The 21,500-nt window shown below is 46.1% G+C and overlaps 1 protein-coding gene across 1 annotated transcript in view; it reads right to left on the bottom strand.

The window, feature by feature from the left end:
* Positions 1-21,500, bottom strand: part of LOC142570245 (putative transporter YutK) — a 518,716-nt gene that overhangs the window by 476,537 nt on the left and 20,679 nt on the right. Inside the window, exon 3 of the mRNA XM_075678647.1 lies at positions 14,312-14,459. Within this exon, the coding sequence (XP_075534762.1) occupies positions 14,312-14,459 (148 nt within the window). The remainder of the gene's footprint in view (positions 1-14,311; positions 14,460-21,500) is intronic.

Genomic DNA, 21,500 nt, shown 5'->3' with positions numbered 1-21,500 from the left:
GGTTCAATATGTGTTGTTCCCAGCTGTCCGAAAAAATTGCAACATCATCAAGATGTGGCAAGGCGAACTCCTGCAAGTCTTTTAGGACAATATCTATTAACTTAGAGAAGCTAAACGGCGCATTCTTCAGCCCGAAGCTGAGCGCGAGAGGGCGAAAAGTGCCTACAGGTGAGATGAATGCGGCATAGCGGCTGGCACTATCTGAAAGGGGAGCTTGCCAGTACCCCCGCACGAGATCTATAGTTGAAATGTATTTAGCAGCGCTAACTCTTTCAATTCGTTCCTCAATGCTGGGTATCGGGTACAGCTGATCCCTAGTCAACACACGGACGAGGGTCCTTGTTAGGGGTTTCTACCAGTATTAGCGGTGACGCTTAGTCACTCTCAGCGGGCTCAATAGCTCCCAACTCTAGCATGCGCTATATCTCTGCCTCCATAATTTCTCTCTGTCTTGGAGACACCCTGTAAGGCTTTGATCTTACGGGTTCGGTTGATGTCAGCTCTATTTCATGCGTTATTAGTTCGGTTCTACCTGGCCGATCGCTGAACCTGTCGATATATTCCCCTAACACCCCTTTTAGCTCATTTAGCCGCTCCGGTCTAAGAGCGTGCGAGCTTACCGAATGTTTTACTACTTTTTCTAGGCCGATTTCAGAGTTGGAGATCGCCCTATACTCTTTAGACTTGGTACTAGTGCCATCCTGCTCTTTGATGGTATAGTTAACGACTGCGCTCCGCTCTATATACAGCTTCATCAAATTGCAGTGATATATCTTCACCTCCTTCCTGCGACTGGGCATTTTCAGAGCATAGTTAGTATGTGAAAGTCTGTGCAACACTTTAACGGGCCCGTCCCAGTAAACTTAAAGCTTGTTCTTTCCTGAAGCTTTGAGGATCATTACCTGGTCTCCGGCGTTAAACGTACGAAGCCTCGCATTCTTGTCGTAATAGAATTTGGCGTTCTTTTGAGCTACTCCCATGTTCTTTTCGACTAGTTCTTGGGTTGCGCTTAGCGGTTCCAGCAGATTTGGCACGTATTCAACCACTGTAGGACTCTCTCCTCCTTCCTCCCACATCTCTTAACATTCTTAGTGGAGAACGGAGTGTCCTCCCAAACACTAGTTCTGCTGGTGAGAACCCTGTAGCCTCATGTGGAACCGTCCGCAAAGCAAACAAAGTTACCGGCAGACAGTTTTCCCAGTCCTCCTTGTGCTCGTAACAGAGCGCACGCAAAACTCGCTTAAGCACTGACTGCCACCTCTCTACACTGTTTGACTGAGGGTGATACACGGAACTGTGCATTAACTTTACCCCGCACTTTTGCAAGAATGTGGAAGTCAGTGCGCTAGTGAATATTGACCCTTGATCCGCTTGAATTTCGGCTGGAAACCCAACTCGTGCAAACACTGTAATAAGCGCGTCCACTACTTCGGTGGAGCTGAGGTCTTTCAGAGGGATTGCTTCTGGAAACTTTGTAGCTGAACACAGCATGGTAAACAAGTACCTGTAACCTGATTTCGTTTTTAGTAGAGGCCCTACCGTGTCTATTACAAGTCGTCTGAAAGGCTCTGTTATTAAGGGCACTACCTTTAGTGGAGCTTTCCACGTCTCTCCTGTTTACCAGAGCGCTGGTAGGCGTCGCATGATTTTACAATGTTTTCTACGTTTTTGAAACAGCCAGGCCAGTAGTATTCCATAAGCAATCTTTCCTTTGATTTGTTTATGCCTAGGTGGCCGTACCACCCGTTTCCATGACAGAGACTCAAAAGGTCCTCCCTATACTTAGTAGGTACGACTAACTGATCTAAAATCCAACCCTTTCGATCTCTGTAGTGCCGATACAACAATCCTCCTCTCTCATGTATCGTCACGTTGCGCCTAGCAATGCCTTCTTTAGCTGTTTGATGTAATTTAGCTAGGCTCTCAACATTCTTTTGCTCGGCTGCCAGTGACTCTCTATCCACACGTAAGAGCTGATCAAAGTTCTTTGAGGCCGGTGATAATGACGACCCTGTCTCGCTTGCGTTTGCGTCCAGCTTGCTCTTCCTGCAGGCTTCAACTTTGACACTCTAGTGATACGCTCTCATTGTGCTGGTCAGCTGGCAGGCTCTCCTCGACTGATTTTTCATCCCTCGAGCCTAGCTCGGTTTCGGGTATTGAAGTTATCCCCTTTTCTGCTTCCGCTGGAGCTGCTTGTGCATTTTCAGCCGAAAGCGACGCGATTTTACGAGCTTGGCCCCGCGTCAATGCCTGTTCTATGCCCTCTCCCAGTCTAAGCCCTTTGTCACGCAGTAACTGATTCGAACGGTTCGAAAAGATGTAAGCGTACTGCAGTGACAAAAATTTGGAAACTGCAGCCTCAGTCTCTAGCTCCCCGAATGGTCCACTGATTTTGACTTTGGCATAGGCAGACACACGCTGTGTTCTTCTACAACATGTTTGATCCATGCTACTTCTCCGGTGAAGCCATCTACCGTCACGTAAGACGGGTGGACAATGTCCATCGTGGCGGCACTGTCTCGCAGCAGCCGGCATGGTTTACCATTAACTTGCAGGTCGTGAAGATATGGACTTAAAAGTTCCATATTCTCGTCTTTTTCCTCCCGTATGAGAAAACTACGCTAGGCTTCCTGCAGTTTACAGCTGTATGTCCCAGTTTGTGGCATTTATAGCAGCGGATTGGTCTGAAAGATTCGCATTTTCTTTTCTGCTCTTTTGGTACGGTTTCGCCGTTAGGTTTCTCCTCGCTGTTTTCTGCGGGCTTTTCCTCCACATCTACAGGCTCCGATCGTCTTGTCTGCGAACCCTTTTCGAACGGAAATGGTTTCCGCGGTCCATTTCGACCGTCCCAGTTTCCGCCCTCGGCGTTCAACTTTCTACGCGTTGCGTACTCTTCGGCTAATTCAGCCGCCCTTTCCACAGTGTTTACATTCCCTCTGTCTCGCACCCACAGTTTCACAGCTTTTGGGATGCTTTTTGTAAAACTGCTCTAGTCACATGCATTCAATGATCATGTCTCTGCTGTCGTACGCTTCCGCGCTTTTCAGCCACTCGACTAGGTTGGCCTTTCCACCCGCCGTGGTTGCTCAGTGGCTATGGTGTTGGGCTGCTGAGCACGAGGTCGCGGGATCGAATCCCGGCCACGGCGGCCGCATTTCGATGGGGGCAAAATGCGAAAACACCCGTGTGCTTAGATTTAGGTGCACGTTAAAGAACCCCAGGTGGTCAAAATTTCCGGAGTCCTCCACTACGGCGTGCCTCATAATCAGGAAGTGGTTTTGGCACGTAAAACCCCGAATATTATTATTATTAGGTTGGCCTTTAAGCCTTCTGCAAACTCCGGATACCCCTCGCTATCTTTCTTGCCTGTTCTCCTAAACCTTTGCCGAAAAGCTTCGTCTGAAAGGCGGTATTTCTTCAGGAAACTAGCCTTAACTTTTGCATAATCATATGCATCCTTTGCACTCAGTCTGGCGATTACTTCCGCCGGCTCACACGGCAACATAGACAGCAGCCGCTGTGGCCACGTACTTACACCGCAGTTCATCTTCTCGCAGGTCCTTTCAATATTGCATAGGAACAAGCCTCTGTCGGTCCCGACCTCAAATGTCTTTAATAGCCTGTCCATACGGTATGATTACAAAGACGGCGCTGAATAAAACAACACACGAAGAAGGGGGACACGAGACAGCACGTAGGCAGCACGTAGCGCCTACGTGCTGTCTCGTGTCCCCCTTCTTCGTATGTTGTTTTATTCGGCGCCGTCTTTGTAATCATGCTTAACCAACTAGCCCGCCAACACATGCTCAGTTACTTCATGCGGTATGATTCTGCCTTACCTGATCGTCCCAGAGCTCCTCCACTTCCTTGAGACAACTCCAAACGTTTGCTTTCAACTTCAAGTTGCATTTTTCTCAACTCACGTTCCTCTCTCTCTCTGTCCCGTTCTTCTCTTTATTTCAGAAGTTCCAACCCCATTTCGATTTCTTCCTCACTGGCCTGTTCGGAAATTAGCTGCGATAATTTCGATTTTAGCATTTTCTTGCGTACATCTAGGCCCAGTTCCTCACCAACAATCAACAATTCGTCTCTCAGCAGTCTCCTTAAATCCATGATTGCTGCTTTACTGCCTTGATCCTGCTCGCTAAACCTAGCTAGGAAAACACAACCTAGCTAACGCTCAACAATCTAGCTTCCCTACTGTTCTAAACAGAACAACCACAATATGAAGCCTAGAGAGTCAAAGCAAGAACCAAGCACTCACCACAGACACAGCACCACGTCGAAAAGTCCATCTCACCGCTGTCAGCCACTTGTGAGGATTGGGGGATCAATCCCATCGCTCGTGATCCGTTGTCAAGATTGGAGTCGGGCATGAATTAGAAGGTAGCTGGCCCATGCCGTCGTTCGACCTATCCACGTTAGGACGTTGATGAAGGGATGGACTGCTTCTGATCGAGAACGAGGAATATGGGCTTATTTACAGTATTTACATGCAGTTCATCAGTCTAGCATGAATGCAAGAGAAAGTACGTCAGTCTAACACGACTGCTTGAGAGAGTGTCTCAGTCTAGCATGACTGCTTAAGAAAGTGTGTCGAGCATCCGCACAACAGCAGTTTATAAACACTCGGTCCCCCCTTGATTCCAAGGGGACGGAAACGTTCGTCCAGTCATTGTAAACACGCTGCCTCTCTCCGGGACGGCTTACACACACACAGGCACGCACGCACGCACACACACACACACACACAGGTTCATGGTCCGGTCCGGAACCAACGTCACAAGGACTTCCTAGAACTCGGAGCTGACCCTCGCAGCGCGGCCGGGTAGCCATTGTCCTGCGTCTTGGTCGGCGCGTAGGAAGGGGTCCCCGACGACTTTCCCGCGGTAACTCCCCCGCTCGCGGCTGACCCGGTTTGGGGTGTCGTGTTGCGGCACAAAGCCTGCTTCGTCGAACTCATTCAGTCACAACGGCGACGAGGCTAGAGCGTAACGGTGGCGTTCCTTGAAAGTTGACACCGCCCTCGTAGCAAGTGGCTCGCAACACTTGCACCTCAGCTGGGCCGTTCTTAACAATGCGACGCCACGTGCGTTTCCGCCAACGAGAGAGTTCGTTCACGTTTCGCTGCAACACCACCAGATAGTATTGCCCTCCGCGCGTTTGGGCCCCTCTGACCTCCTTGAAGCCCTTGGGTTCAGCGATAGCAGAGTGCAAGTAAGCATGTCCGCAATAGAGATTAGTAAAAGGCGATTGTAGGTTTGGTGGCAGAAAAGTAGGGAGAGCACAAAGTACAGAGGCGTAGAAAAACAAAGTTCCCTATAGTCGTTCGGAAAGGCTGATGCAGGAATTTTTGTGTGTATTGTTTTGTAAAGAGAGGTAGGACATAGGCAAAATAAGGACAAGATTTTTGTGGTGCAACTCGCCTACCCATTTATTTCAAAGGGGACGCCCATAGAATCCATCCATCAATTCCCAGCAGCGGCATGGCCGTGCGGGGGGGGGGGGGGGGAGGAATCGCGTGTTTTGTCCTTAAGGCGAAGCATCAACTGCGACAGCAAATCAGTGGATAGCAATACGAAGTAAGAACAGTAATTTTACTGCAGCATAAGCTTGTAAACATAGGCATACTAGCTAAATTAACAAGTGTCATGCGCGCTCACGAAAACATGCACACATCAAGAACAGAAGAAATCAGGGCGTAAGCGGACCTATATACCTAGCGCCGAGCACGACACTGTGGTCGTGCTGCTAGAGAGCATACTACGCATGCGTATAATAATATTAATCGGGGGCAGTCATAGGCAAAGCAATCTTGGACAGAACCCCAGTGGTAATGTGCTTGGGCGAGTTTTGCTTGGAAGGAAAGCTAGAAATTGGCTGCGTAACTTTGTGTTTCGCTGGAAATGACGCGTAAGCGCGTAAATGTGGTTTAGCTACGTGAGTAAACGGGATTAAAGAATTATTCGGACCTTTCAAATTTGTGTCGTCAAGTGGCACACTGTTGTGACACTGTTACGTTCTGTAAAGAGGGGTCCGGTGTCCATCTTCTTTACAATTCGAATAAGGTTCTCTGTATTATTCGCACTTTGGTGTAGGTGCAAACAACTTTGGACAACAACAAAGTACATACGTGCTGACGTCTTCTTTGAATATCGCTTCAAGCAAGAGGCTGCGTTGTTTTCAGAACTTGCACTGTAACGTCATTTCCGCTTGAGTCCCGTGACTTCATTATTTATACATTTTAAAACGAGCTCAAAGTTATTTTACTTTAAATTGAAAATTTTAACTAAATTTAAACTACAAATTTCCCTTCTATTTGAATAGCACAAAAAGAAATTTATTTAGTTACAGAAATTATATTGCCAGCCTGAACAACCACATATTGCAAAAAATCTAGGGAAATCTAGGGTTCGGCAGCACTGTCCCACATTATCGTGAAGGTTTTGCCGCATAGCAGTCACGCCTAGCCTTTACCTTGGTATGTCGAGAGCGGCACGGTCATTTGACGCCGCGTCGTGCCCGACTGCGCCAGTGTATACTTACAAAGCCGACAGGAATGTAGTATATTACAGCAAAACACTATTAAACATCATTTAGTTGTAGGAAGCAGGACCTTCAAGCCCCCAAGCCATTCGGCCAGCTAGAGATCACGGACGATAGATTTGCACCACAGCTAACGCATAAAGAGTGACGTTATTCACTTCTGCCTGTGTTGTCGAGGTGTAGGAATGCAAGAAATCACCGCCCAAGCCGTCCAGATGGTTAACCAGCGAAGCTGGAACGCGCGTCTCCGGTTTTTGTCACGCGTGTAATCCCGACGGTTCATTGAACTACGGCTTGGTAGGCTGCACGAGCCTCTTCTTGAGCTCGGGTTGCAGCATCGGCACGGCGTAGACGAGCTCGTTCCCGGTTCTGCACTCGGAGTTGCTCATTGAAAGCGGCCTGCTCCCCCGATGTAACCTACCCATTTCGGAGCCGGCGATAAATGGATGCGTGAACGCTCGGCCATAGAGAAATTCAACAAGAGTTCAAAAACTGGCGACAGGAAACACGTCGCGGCTAGCTTCAATTCCATCCGTTAGTTGACGCGAGCACTTGAGAGTAGACAGACTTGATAAGGCCATGTAGTTACAGTCTACTAAGAATGACTCAGTGCTGGGATTGGCTGAAACGCAGAGTAAGCTAATCGAAAAAGTTGAAAGCTCGATGGAAATGCTGTCCAAAAATATGATGAAATAACCACAAATATTGCTTCTCAGAGCAGACAGGTTGCTGCTCTCAGAACACTCTGATGAAATAGACACACGTCTTGCGGCGAAGTACAAAGAAATCGCGCAGCTGCAAACAGCGGTCACAAATTTGGAGATTTATTCTAGGAGGAATAGTATCGAAATTCATGGCGTGAAACCTGGTGGTAATGAAGACCTTAACATTGTTTTGAAATCACTAGCAGAAAAACTCGATATAGCATCACTGACTGCTGATTGTATTGATGCAGCTCATAGGCTGCCAGCTAGGGAAGGAAGGATACCGCCCATAATCGTTAAATTTACTTCAAGAATACAAAGAGGCACATGGTATAGCAAACGTAGAATCTTAGTAAAGGAAAACATTTTCATCAATGAAAACTTGACGGCTGAAAGAAGGAGACTGCTCTGGCAGGCAAAGCAAGTTGCAAAGGCTAAGGCATTCAAGTTTTTGTAGACTAAGAATGGAATGGTTTTCATGAGAAAAAGTGAAGGATCTGGCGCGAAGAAAATTGTCAGCGACGCTGATCTATTAAGGTTGAATTAGTCATGCCCGCAGCGCTCAATTCATTCGCGGAATGGGTACAAAGAAGGTTACGCTCTAATGATGGCTGCACTGCACCATTTCTAGAGCGTGTGCACACTAATATAAGAAGCATTAACAAGCACTGGGATTCATTAAATGTGTACCTGAGCGAAGTATTGCAATACTTAGACATCCTCATATTAACAGAGATAAATATAACGCAGTCCGAATCTGCAGCGTTTGTTCTCAAAGGTTTTCAGTCACATTCAAAGTGCCGTGACCTGAGCAAGGGCGGTGGCGTATATGTTTTTGTTAGAAACGAACGGATAATGGAAGTAATTTCTGCTGACTTTACCGCAGCGGAAGTCGTTTCCTTTACATTATGCAAGCCTAAAGCTACTTTCCTGGTATTAGCAGTATACAGACCACCTAATTCTGATCTGAAAGTATTTTTATCTGAATTGTCTACATTCCTCACTAAACATGCTCGTCATAACATAATTATAGCGGGAGATATAAACATTGATATCACCAAACCAAAAAAACAGGGAGTCGCTGACTATGTAGATCTGCTTTCAGCACATGGTTTGGTACATCTTATACACGATTTCACCCGTGAAGAACTTGTAGCTTCTCACCTCACGAGATCATGCATTGATCATATAGCGTGGAGATGCCCACACTTTGAAACCGAGGCGGTAGTTATACATAAAAAAGTGGCAGATCATTATTTCACGGCCTTGCGTGTTACAGATACTATCGCTCCTGAAGATGACGTAACTCACGTGGGGTACTTTATAGACGACAGAAAGGTAGATAAGCTAGTCAGAAACTTTGACTGGACGACATTAGACACATCCAACCATGTGACAACGTATAATAAAGTGTCAAATCAGTTTAGTACGTTCTTTTTACTGGCCACGAAAAAAGTTAAATTGAAACGCAGAAATCCGAGGAAAAAATGGATAACGGCATCCATTGTAGAACTATCTTACCTATAAAAGATAGATTATGGGGGCTTTGTAAAAGTTACACGACAAATCTAGACCTGCAAAAAAGAATATCGAACCGCACGTAACAAGCTTACTGCTCAGTTACGAATAAGTAAACGGGAATACTACGCTGAAAAATTCTCACAGTGTAGCAGTAACGTAAGAAAGACATGGGGCTTGTTTCATGACTTGGCGGGAAAACCTGAACGTAAAAGTCTAGATGATGGCTTGCTGAAATCATTTTGGCCTGCAGAGTCATTGGACATTGCGAACTCCTTTAAAGATGCCTTTGAACTATCACTAACGAAACTAAAACAGCAGTCTTCTAGAACTCCGAGTTTAAATTGCCTAGGGCAAATGATTCCAAACGCTGCTATTCTACCATCCATTAATGCGAGTGACCTGTGGGACTTGATCAACGCAATTCCACTCAACAAACCGGCAGGTTATGACCGAATAAGAGTGCGAGATATGAAGTGCAATTTCTATCATCTGCAAAACCTACTCTTGTTTATCTTAAACGGTTGTTTCGAAACAGGTATAATCCCGCAGGGTTTAAAGACCTCAGTAATTAGACCAATTTATAAGAAAGGTAGTAAATCAGATAAAAATAACTATAGACCAATTGCAATAATGAACGTGTTAGCGCATGTAATGGAGAAATTTATTTATACTTGCACGGTTTCCTTTTGCGATAAATTTTATAAGTCCCTCCCAATACGGTTTTAGACGTAGGTTAAGTACAGTCGATCTGCTTGAAGAATGTAACGATTATATATGTAAAAATATTGATCAAAATAATATTGTGCTTGGCCTTTTCTTAGATCTGACAAGAGCTTTTGAAACCATAGAACACAACATCATGATGTACAAACTAGAAAGTATTGGTTTCCGAGGTCCTTATTCGAAATTCTTTTCCAATTATTTTACAAACCGTATGCGTGTAGTTTCTATAAAAATACATGTAATGATTTTACATCAGTTAAATATGGTGTACCTCAAGTATCGGTCCTGGGACATCTTTTATTTAACATTTACGTAAATGACATTGCCAACATACAACTGAATGCTGCAATATTTCAATACGCTCTTGACACTGCACTACTTATATCACACGAATCGTGTTCTGAAGCCGTAAAACTACTCCAAGAAGACGCAACACGTGTGATTGATTGGTTAAATGCTAATCAAATATAGTACCTTGGTCTTCATTTTGACGACCGTATGTTGTGGGATGTCCACATTGACTACATAATGAAGCGTTTAGGAACGGTAGCAGCTCAGTTATACACACTTAAATTTAACACGCCAGTTAAGTTGCGAAGGTTAGTTTTTAAGGCTCTAGGCCAGTCTGTGCTCAGATATGGTATTTCAGTTTTTGGTTCCTGCTCACAAACGAAAGTAGATCGAGTGGATGAGCTATTGCATGGGATAGCTGCGAGCGTACTGTATGGTCCCGCTTATGATTGTTCAGACAATGACGTAAGAAGTAATATTGCAGGTGTTGAGTCCTTTTCGGATCTGTTTGTACAAGTGATACTTCTTCGTAATATTTTCTCGAATCACCACAAAATAATACAGAGTAAACCTAAAACGCTAAGAAAAACATGCCTTTATCAGTTACCGCGGATATATACGAACTATGGTAAGAAGTGTCGAGAATATTACGTTCCTTTTTATTTTAACCAGTTGCCGAAAGAAATAATTCAACAGCATTCCCAAAAAGAAGCCAAAAAACAAATTAAAGCATGGTTACTTCATCCTCAAAATACTTGACAGGTATTGTGTGCTTATCTTTTTTTTAAACAGTTCCTATCATTATTAACACTATTGTCTTGTAAACAAAAAGCTTGGGATCTTTTTTAGTTATGTGTTTCTTTACCTTTTCCCAAAGAAGTAGAGGGAAATTTTATTTTTCAAATTACTTTTGTTTCTCATGCTACTAACACAGTAATATATTCCTGTTCAGTGTTGTCTTCAAGCTGTTGCGATATGTAACTTATACGTCATACTTCTTTTGCTAGCAGCGAGCTAGCGCCTCATGTCTGCCGTGACCCGCCCACAAGCGACTTGCGCTTATGCGGGCACGATATGTGTAATAAGTTGTGAGCTGCTGAAATAAAGATGTATGTATGTATGTATGTATGTATGTATGTATGTATGTATGTATGTATGTATGTATGTATGTATGCATGTATGCATGTATGCATGTATGTATGTATGTATGTATGTATGTATGTATGTATGTATGTATGTATGTATGTATGTATGTATGTATGTATCAGAAAAAAAGACTGAAATAAACTTCCAGAGAACGTTTTATTTTCACTAAAAGTGAAAACGTTTCGCGTGTAAATGAACTTATACTTTGCAACTTGTTTTTGTTGCGTTGCCTAGCAACAAACTAGCGGCACGCCAGACGCGCGTGCATACGTCATGCGCCAGACAAGCCGCAAGAGTGAGCGAGTTTGGCTGCGCATGTGAAGCTCGCGTGCACGGCGACCCGTCTTTCTTGGATGTAGCCCGTTTTCTGGGCTCCCGGCGTTCTCTTGTATTCCGTCTGCATTTCGACACGGCACCGCTGTGCTACTGGACTGCAGCAAGGTGAGGAATTTTGTTTGGCAGTCTGCGACGCACTTCAAGCACATTTAGGCTTACTCCTCATCATCACTATCATCATCAGCCTGGTTCCGCCCACTGTAGGGCAAAGGCCTCTCCCATACTTCTCCAACAACTCCGGTCATGTACTAATTGTGGCCATGTCGTCCCTGCAAACTTCTTAATCTCATCCGCCCACCTAACTTTCTGCCACCTCCGGCTACGCTTCCCTTCCCTAGGAATCCAGTTCGTAACCCTTAATGACCGTCGGTTATCTTCCCTCCTCACTACATGTCCTGCGCATGCCCCCCCCCCCTATTTCTTTGTCTTGGTTTCAACTAAGATGTCATTAACTCGCGTTTGTTCCCTCACCCAATCTGCTCTTTTCTTATACCTTAACGTTACACCTATCATTCTTCTTTCCATAGCTCGTTGCGTCGTCCTCAATTTGAGTAGAACCCTTTTCGTAAGCCTCCACGTTTCTGCCCCGTACGTGAGTACTGGTTTCTGTACCCGTACGTGAGTACAGGTTTCTGCCCCGTACTCAGTACTGGAAGCCTAGTTAGGCTTACTGCACAAAACTGAACCTACATAGTGACGCAGTTATCGAAAAACAGCTCCGTAGTCAAGGCCTAGTTAATATGAGTTAATTACTCGTACTTGGAGATTTTTGCGACGCTTTCTATGAGCCCAAACATAATTAAAACTTAATTTGGTAGTTTTTGGGCACGCTCGCCGCACCTGGCTTTCTGACGAAAAGCACCTTGGCCGTGTGACGCAGTTTCGCGTGTACTGAATCTTACCGGGACAAGTTTGGCGCTTTCCCTGAACCCAGACATTATTGTAACTAATTTCACAACTTTTTGGGGTACTTTTCAAGCACAGTGGCCGCGCTCGGCGTAGTGGCGCAGTTAGCGAAAAGCAGCTCGGCTGTGTGCCGCAGTTAGTTTCGCGTGTACTGAATCTTACTGGTAGAAGTTCGTGACGCATTCTCTGAGTCAAAAAAGTATTGTAATTTATTTGGTAACTTTTTGGGATATCTTGAGGCTTGCTCGTCGCGCCTGGGGTTGTGAAGCTGTTAGCAAAAAAGCAAGCCGGCGATAGTGAGTTAGTTTTGCGTGTACTGAATTTGAGTGGGACAAGTTTGTGACGAATGTTATAGCCCTGCAACAACATATACCTTATTTTGCAACTCAGGTTTGTCGAAAATGCGACGAGCGATGGCCGACAATGATAACACGGGAGTGTTCCATGCGCCGGCAGGACGCGTAAAAGATAACACGGAGGAGCTCAAGAACATGACATTTATGTATTCTGAGCAACTGAAAACAGGCTTTGCACCCACGAATCTGTCTGGAGTGCGACTAGAAGGCATTCTGCGAGCATGTAACATGGTCTGGCTGAGCCTGTGTTGTAGCAACCTTTGTGTACTTGGCGTACCATCGCGTCGACTGAGGCCAAGTTGTTTTGGAAACGCGCAGTCACCCGTGTATTTCTGCACTTAAAGTGCAGGAAATAATACCCGGGAAGGGAGGGTTGCTTGGAAATCGGATGTTTTGTTCAGATTTTATGGCATTGTTTGGGAGGAGTCTTTGCTGCGAAATGTACGTAAAAGTGAATTTATCTGTAATGCCGCTCATTCACCACTTACGCACGTTTCGCCTCTACACGCAATACTCCTGTTAGGTCTGCATACCGAAATGATACATGCTTGTAATTTACTTTCTTTCAGCTGATGGCATCCGGTGGAGCTTCGTACGGCAACGACTGCTGCTTACCTGGTGCCCCAACTTTGGATGAATGTAGAAGAAGCCCGGAACGAGTATTTATATACAGCAAAATAAACATTTCATCATTTCAGAAGACGACTTGCGTTTTCTTTATGAAATTGCACATGACGGATTCGGTGGAGTCATGTAAAGGTCGTTCGCAATAATTTTACTAAATAATGAAACGATTCCACGCCAAGGCCACGCGGGGTTCAGCAGAAGCGAAAAAAAAAAATGCCGCGCCGAAGAGCGTAGCCGACGCGGCGTGTACCAACTGGTATTCAAAACGCGCGCGCCCAAAACCGAAACCGGAAGGAGTCAGTACCATCCGCTTGGTGTACTGCAGTCAATTCGGCCGCTGGGCTTTATGGGAGTGTCCGCTCTTGTTGAAATTTCTTTCTCTATGGCTCGGCTGCGACGGAGAGCAACGACGTCACTATCGTCGTCGTCACTATTAGTCACAATCAGTCGCGCGCTTCTCTTTCTCTTTTTTTTTTTTCGCGCATGCGCATGGGGTTGCGCCGGAGGAGTTTTCGGCATACAGGCAAACGACAGACAGACGGGCGGAACGGCCAGCCATATACAGCTTCGCTCTAAAACTTTATATTTGTCAGATGTCAGAGTTCATTGAATAGCTCGGTTCTTCTGCCAGGCGGCGTGAAGTGGCCGTAAGTTTTCGGCGATACCCAGTTGACGGTCCCCAGCTGGACCGCGGGAACCGAGCTGGGCACCGCTACCTACCAGTCCCAAGTGTCATGAAGTTGGACTAACGCCCTGGGTTTTAGCCCGAGCGTCGCTGCTTTTGCATTTATGTGAGAAGCAGCCCGGATATATTAGTGAATACTTGCAAGGGTAGGCAAATTAGCCCGTGTGCAACTGTCCCCAGGTAACCTTTTGTAGATTATTCAGTGATTTATGTGAAGGGGGTATTTCTCTCTGCCTTCGCGGTGGCAAGTGGTAATCTTGGGGAACGTGACCATGCGATCCCTCGCTGAACCCAGGTCGAGGCCTCCCACCGGCCGGCTGCCGAAACCTGGGTCATAATGACCGAAGTTTCGTAATGATCGAGGTAATGGGCATAATGTGCGGTATCGGCTTAGATTTGGGGCTCACTTAGATTCGTGTAAATATTTTAATGAAGTTATATATAGAGAGAGGGCACGCCAGCCTTCTCACCTTTGTTGGGTATTTGGAGAAGAGAAAGCCAAGGAAGAGCAGCAAAGCGATGCCGGAGAGAGAGGTTAGCCGGTAGCTGTCTTCCTTCGCATCGTACACCAAGGCCACAAGCAAACAAGTCCACACCGAGAGCCACAGCAACGGCCGCCTGCGCAATAGGGCCCCTAGCATCTTGCTGACTGCTGTACAATAGACTGATTGAACTTAAATGACGCCTGCTAGAATTGTTTAAATGCAGTGGCAACGGGGACCAGCAAGTGGACACACCTAAGCGCCGACATAACGACATGCTTTATTAGAGACAGGTACATGCGCAAATTTGTACGCATGCATATAATACTCATGAGGAAGCAAGGACGCCATGCGTGCTCTAGGCCACAGTAAACAAAGAAGACAGACAATTATCTTCTTTACAAAGCAAGCAAAGGCATGCTCACACACTTATCATTCAAACTTACCATTCTTGCTGCTTCGTTAACCAGCCCTTTCTGTTCCGTGTCTCGGTACGAAAAAGCATTTCTACTACAAAGGCTCACAGCAAATGTGCTAGGACCAGTGAGTCATACCGTTTTCTTTATTGCCATGGAAATTATATGGACGCTTATTGTGCATTTACAGCGTCGCCGAAAGGTTCTATATAAAGTGCATGGGTGATAAAAGTGTCGCCGCGCGTCGCATGCAGTATATGCGAGTGAAAGCATGCGAGGGTGAGCCAGCGGTCACGGCTCGCGCACGCAAGCGAGCAAAGCGGGTAGAAAGCGCGCCGCCTTCTCTCGCAGGGAAGCGCTCACCATGGGTGTTATTCTGGACACGCATGGCGGCTGCACGGCCGCCATTATCCGCCATGTTTACTCTCTGATTGGCTGTCGAAAGGTCACGTGCTTTGAAATTTGTGCCGGGAAGCGGAAGTATTGCAAAATGCAATTTTGCGTTTTCATCAAGATGACGAAACGTGACGTGGAGCTGCAAATTTTATGGACTAATACATTTTTAGGTCCTAGGCAGCTATATTGCGCTGTTAGCGCTTCAAAAAGAATGTGAGCGGTAGCATGCACAACCAGTGCAATGCATGTGCAATTGCGCGAATATGTGGTGGCGATTCAAGATATGCGCCATGCCAGCTTGCTGATTGGCTGAAGGAATATCTCGTGATGTGCGTCACAGGAAGGGCTGTTTCGTAAGCGTTATTTTGACGATGCGTGACGTTACGCTGGGCCGCCATTGCTGAGATTTTCTGCCATAATTTTTGCTGCAACGAGCTGCGCGAATTATGCTATTGAGCAGCCATATGCAATGGAAGCCGAGAGGAATGCGTATCGCCACATTTTCCCTGTCGTTTGGCGCCACGAAAATCTTTTGTTCATAACCACTGTTCATAACGCGTGCTCATAGTATTTGCATAGCTCTCGGGTGGTGTTGCCATTTGTGTTTGGGGCCATCATTTTTTAAAAGAACGCGTTTATACGAAATAATATTGGTTGAACATAGCCAACTTTCGTCAATTTTGTCCACTTTTCACTGCTGCATTTGTATTGTAATCAAGATTAATGCTTTTTTGCACAATCAAAAGTTATGACAACGGACTCTTTCTAATTTATAAAAAGAAATGTACACAAGGCGGCGCCTTGAAGTTTCCTCCCGCGGTGCGAGAACCAGCGAAATGAACAAGAGATGGCAGCGCCGGCGCTTGCGTCGCGTTAGTGGATATATCTGGCGCGCGCAACGCTATCGGTGATATTCGGCCGTTTCTCAGCCAGCCGAGTCGGGCTGAGTCACTTGCGTTTCACAAGATAGCGATAACATGGCCTAGAATGTGCGCGCATCACCACTGGTAGGTCGCGTATCTTGTCTCAAGCAAGAAAACAAGCGAGTTGGCGCCAACATGCGATGACTCATTTCATTTTCCGGGGACACGCATCCTAGCTATTGAAGCAGACGACGTCTTGTACGCAGCAGACGACGGAAGCGAGAAGCTTTTTCGACCGAATAATCATATGCTTTGAGATAGCTGCTTTATTTTTACTGCGGAAGAAAACTGTTTTGCTTCGCCGATAAAGCTATATTCAGTGCCTTCATTTCAATTTCTTAGGCGAAACGTCAAGTTGGCGTCACGTTACGTAAGCAAAACTGGGCCACCAGCGCCATTTTGTTTGCGTCGCGCCTACGTCACGCACCGAAGAAAATGGCGGAATGTCCAGAATAGCGCCCCATGTAACGCTCGTCTTTCCTTTCCTTTTGCATCTCACTGTTCTTTTCTTTTTCGAGTTATTTTCTTGCGCTAAAGAGTATCATTTTAAGTAAACACCGACTCGCCCAAGAAGAAGTTATCCTCTCGCACGAGGAGCTCCGTGGGGAGGGTAGGGATGGGGAGCGCGCTCAAACCCGGTCGCCACAGGCCTCCGGAAAGTCATCTGCGACGGGGACTGAGTGCGCCGCACGCCGCTATGTTTTCGCGGCTTAATTGCGTTGATGCGACACGCCAGTACGAAGGTCAATTCGCTTGCGGCTGCGCTTCCTCACTTGGGCGTTCTTAGTGCGAGTTTCCGCGGTCATCGAGTGTGATGTGTTCATGTTAGCTTGTGAGCGTGCCACTCCATGCTTGTTAACTCAGTTAGTGTGCCTATGTTTACAAGATTATACGGCCCATAAAACTACTATTCATACTTCGTATAGCAAGCTGTCCACTAATTTGCAATCGCAATCGATGCTTCGCCTTTCGGGCAAAACTACGAATTTTCTTCATATTGCTGCTATGTTCTCCAAATATGTCATTTAGACAGCGTTCTGTCTCGCCTGCGTAGAACATTCTGCATGAAAGAAAACTCACATAGACCACAAACCTCTACAGTCAATAAAGCACGTTTTGTGACGCTCAGTGCGGCCACCCATGTGTCTGCGGCAGGATACCTGATTCTCATAGTTAAGCGAGTTTTGCGGGTGCTCTATTACGAGCCCAAGGAAGGCTTGGAGTATTGTGTTCCAGCCACTTTGTTTGCTTTGCGAACGGTTCCTCATGAGGCTACAGGGTTCACGCCAGCAGAACTAGTGTATGGGAGGACATTCCGTTCTCCACTGAGAATGTTAAGAGAGATGTGGGAGGAAAGAGGAGAGAGTCCAACAGTGGTAGAATACACGCTAAATCTGCTGGAACGCTTAAGTGCAGCAAGAACCAGACGAAAAGAACATACAAGTAGCTCACAAGAAAGCGAAGTTCTATTACGACAATGCGAGGCTTCGTACGTTTAACGCCGGAGACGAGGTGATCCTCAAACCTTCAAGAAAGACCAAGCTTGAAGTTCGCTGGGACGGGCCCGTTAAAGTGGTGCACAGACCTTCAGGTACTAACTATGCGCTGAAAGTGCCCGGTGGCAGGAAGGAGGTGAGGATATACCACTGCAATTTGATGAAGCCGTACGTGGAGCGATGCGGAGTCGTTAACTTTACCAACAAGAAGCAGGATGACACTAGTACCGAGTTTAATGAGTATAAGGCGACCTCCACACTGACATCTGCCTGGAAGAAGTGGTAAAATATTCGGCAATGTCGCAAGCTAATAAACCCGAGACACTAGACGAGCTAAGAAGGCTGTTAGGGGAATATCTCAATATATTCAGCGATCGGCCAGGTAGAACGGAACTAATAACGCATGAAATAGAACTGACATCAACCGAACCCGTAAGATAAAAGCCTTACAAAGCCTTACAGAGAAATTACGGAGGCAGAAATACAGCGCATGCTAGAGTTGGGAGTTATTCAGCCCGCTGAGAGTGACTACACGTCATCGCCAAAACTTGTAAAAACCCCTAATAATGACCCTCGTCCGTGTGCTGGCTACAGGAAGTTAAATGCCATCACTAGGGATCAGCTGTACCCGATACCGAACATTGAGGAATGAATCGAAAGGGTTAGCGCTGCTAAATACATTTCAACTATGCGGGGATGCGGGCAAGTTGCCCTTTCAGAAAGCGCCAGCCGCTATGCCACATTTATGTCACCTGTAGGCACTTTTCGCCCTCAGCTTCTGGCTGAAGAGGAAGCTTTAGCTCGGGCCCAACTCCGACGCGGCAGATTCAAATACATGTAAAACGCAAGAACGCTTTTCTGAGATAACCCCTTGACCATCTTTAATGCAATTTGTTGCATTTGAGAGAGAAAGTTAGATTGCAGTGACTGTTGGAAGCGGAATTTCGATTTAGAGCCTGAATTTTTTTACAAAAAATATTCGAAAGTTTGAAAAAAATAGAAGCACGAAGCTTACAAATTAATAGCTCTGCCTCAATAAAAGAGATCGCGTTTCTGTAAATGGCATCCATCAGATCGTTGGAAGCGGACAAATTTGTTGTGTCATTTTATATCTTACGTGAATTTGTTACGTCGTTTACAAGTGTTCTGCAAAAACTGCATTTCGATATTGCTAAATTTTTTTTAGATTCATGAGTAACATATCAATTTTGTCCGCTTTAGATGCACTATTAGATGTGATTTACAGGATGGTTTTATCAGTTTTCACTACTGAATTACAGAGTTGTAAACTTGATAGTTTCATCTATTGCACATTTTCGATATTTGCCATTTTTTCGTAAAAAAAAGGAGGACTTTAATCGAAAATTCGAAGCAACAGTCACTTGATTTTAAGTCCGTCCTTTACATGAAACAAACCTCGTCATATTCGGTGCAGTGGTTACGGAGCAAAACGAATTCTCCTTTTACATGTATTTAGGTAAAAGCACCAGAGCTCCTGAATACCTTCTTCGGCAAGCGGGATAGCCGAAAGTGGACGTGGAGGAGCCCGAATGGCGAGACTAGAAATGAAATAGACTTTATACTCTGCCCTGGCATGATACAAGATGTGGACGTGCTCGGCAAGGTGCGCTGCAGTGACCATAGGATGGCAAAATCTCGAATTGGCCTAAACCTGAGGAGGGAACGGAAGAAACTGGCACATAGGAGGCCGATGAATGAGTTAGCGGTAAGAGGGAAAATAGAGGAATTCCGGATCAAGCTCCAGAACAGGTATTCGGCTTTAACTCAGGAAGAGGACCTTAGTGTTGAAGCAATGAACGACAATCTTGTGGGCATTATTAAGGAGTGTGCAATGGAAGTCGGTGGTAACTCCGTTAGGCAGGATACCAGTAATATATCGCAGGAGACGAAAGATCTTATCTAGAAACGCCAATGTATGAAAGCCTCTAACCCTACAGCTAGAATAGAACTGGCAGAACTTTCTAAGTTAATCAACAAGCGTAAGACAGCTGACATGAGGAAGTATAATATGGATAGAATTGAACATGCTCTCAGGAACGGAGGAAGCCAAAAAGCAGTGAAGAAGAAAATAGGAATTGGCAAAAATCAGACGTATGCGTTAAGAGACAAAGCCGGCAATATCATTACTAACATGGATGAGATAGTTCAAGTGGCTGAGGAGTTCTATAGAGATTTACACAGTACCAGTGGCGCCCACTACGATAATGGAAGAGAGAACAGTCTAGCGGAATTCGAAATCCCACAAGTAACGCCGGAAGAAGTAAAGAAAGCCTTGGAAGATATGCAAAGGGGGTTCCGGTGTCGACATGAGGACCACGCACTTAAGGCTCCTGTTTCTGCAGCTCTTTCAGGCACTTGGAGTGGTCCGCGGCGCCGGCTTTTCGTCGTGGAAATTCGAGGGAGCCAGCAAGGACAACGATATGCACATCGCTTGGAAATACACAGGGGCAACATCGGATGCATCGGCTGATCTGCAACCACTGCGAGAAGACGAGGCGATGGCGTGCGCAGCTTACCTGGCATCATTGCTTTGGAAGGGAAACGGCGATGACAGCACGTGCCCAGCAGTAGCGAGTGATGTGGCTGCATGGCCATATCTCGACTTGACCACTGCGCATTGGATTCAGAGTGGCTTCGCGGCCGCATATCGGGAAGGCCCGTCACGTGATGCCAGACTATTTACACAGCTACCACGGTCTGCTCAACTGGGTTCCGGTGTCGACATGAGGACCACGCACTTAAGGCTCCTGTTTCTGCAGCTCTTTCAGGCACTTGGAGTGGTCCGCGGCGCCGGCTTTTCGTCGTGGAAATTCGAGGGAGCCAGCAAGGACAACGATATGCACATCGCTTGGAAATACACAGGGGCAACATCGGATGCATCGGCTGATCTGCAACCACTGCGAGAAGACGAGGCGATGGCGTGCGCAGCTTACCTGGCATCATTGCTTTGGAAGGGAAACGGCGATGACAGCACGTGCCCAGCAGTAGCGAGTGATGTGGCTGCATGGCCATATCTCGACTTGACCACTGCGCATTGGATTCAGAGTGGCTTCGCGGCCGCATATCGGGAAGGCCCGTCACGTGATGCCAGACTATTTAAACAGCTACCACGGTCTGCTCAACTGGGTTCCGGTGTCGACATGAGGACCACGCACTTAAGGCTCCTGTTTCTGCAGGTTGGTGAATTTTACCATTATAGATCAGTTTGCGGAATGTCAATGTCGGTACCGGAACCCTACACGTCACCTGGGGGGCTTGTTGGGCTCGTGACTGATGTGTGGTGTGCTGTGTGTTCAACATTTTCTTTGATGAAAGCGCTTTTACTCATAGCCGGAGATGTTGAGGAAAATCCCGGCCCTTTTTCAGAAAAGGCGGAACATGAACTATTAAAGGCAATAGAATGCCTACCAAAACTACTAGAGGGCCAAGAGAAGATACTCGCGGAGCTTGAAGTTTTGAGGTCGCAGCAGAAAACACTTCATGAGCAAATTGAGCAGATGTCAAAAAAGGTTGAAGCTCTGACCGAGGGCAATGGAAGGGAAGGTTTGCGGGCACACAACACTAATCTGGCTGATACCGTGCGCAATGTATTGGCAAAACAAGACGATATTGAAAACAGGTCGCGTAGAAATAATTTACTTTTCTTTGGTTTGGATGACACCGAAAAAGAAACATGGAACGAGTCCGAGTCCAAGGTGATTTCGCTTTGTGCAGACAATCTCGAACTAGAAATTAACCCCTCCGCCATAGAGAGGGCGCACAGAATTGGCAGACACGCAGTTAACAAAAAAAGGCCTGTAATTGTGAAGTTCACTGCTTTCAAAGATAAGCAAAGGGTCTTGACTGCTGCCTCTAAGCTTAAGGGAACTAACTTTTCAATAAGCGAAGATTATTCTAAACATGTTCGTCAGGCAAGAAATTCTCT

This window comes from Dermacentor variabilis, chromosome 2 (assembly GCF_050947875.1).
Source record: "Dermacentor variabilis isolate Ectoservices chromosome 2, ASM5094787v1, whole genome shotgun sequence".
Taxonomy (NCBI): Eukaryota; Metazoa; Arthropoda; class Arachnida; order Ixodida; family Ixodidae; genus Dermacentor; species Dermacentor variabilis.
This window is presented reverse-complemented; position numbering and strand designations above follow the sequence as displayed.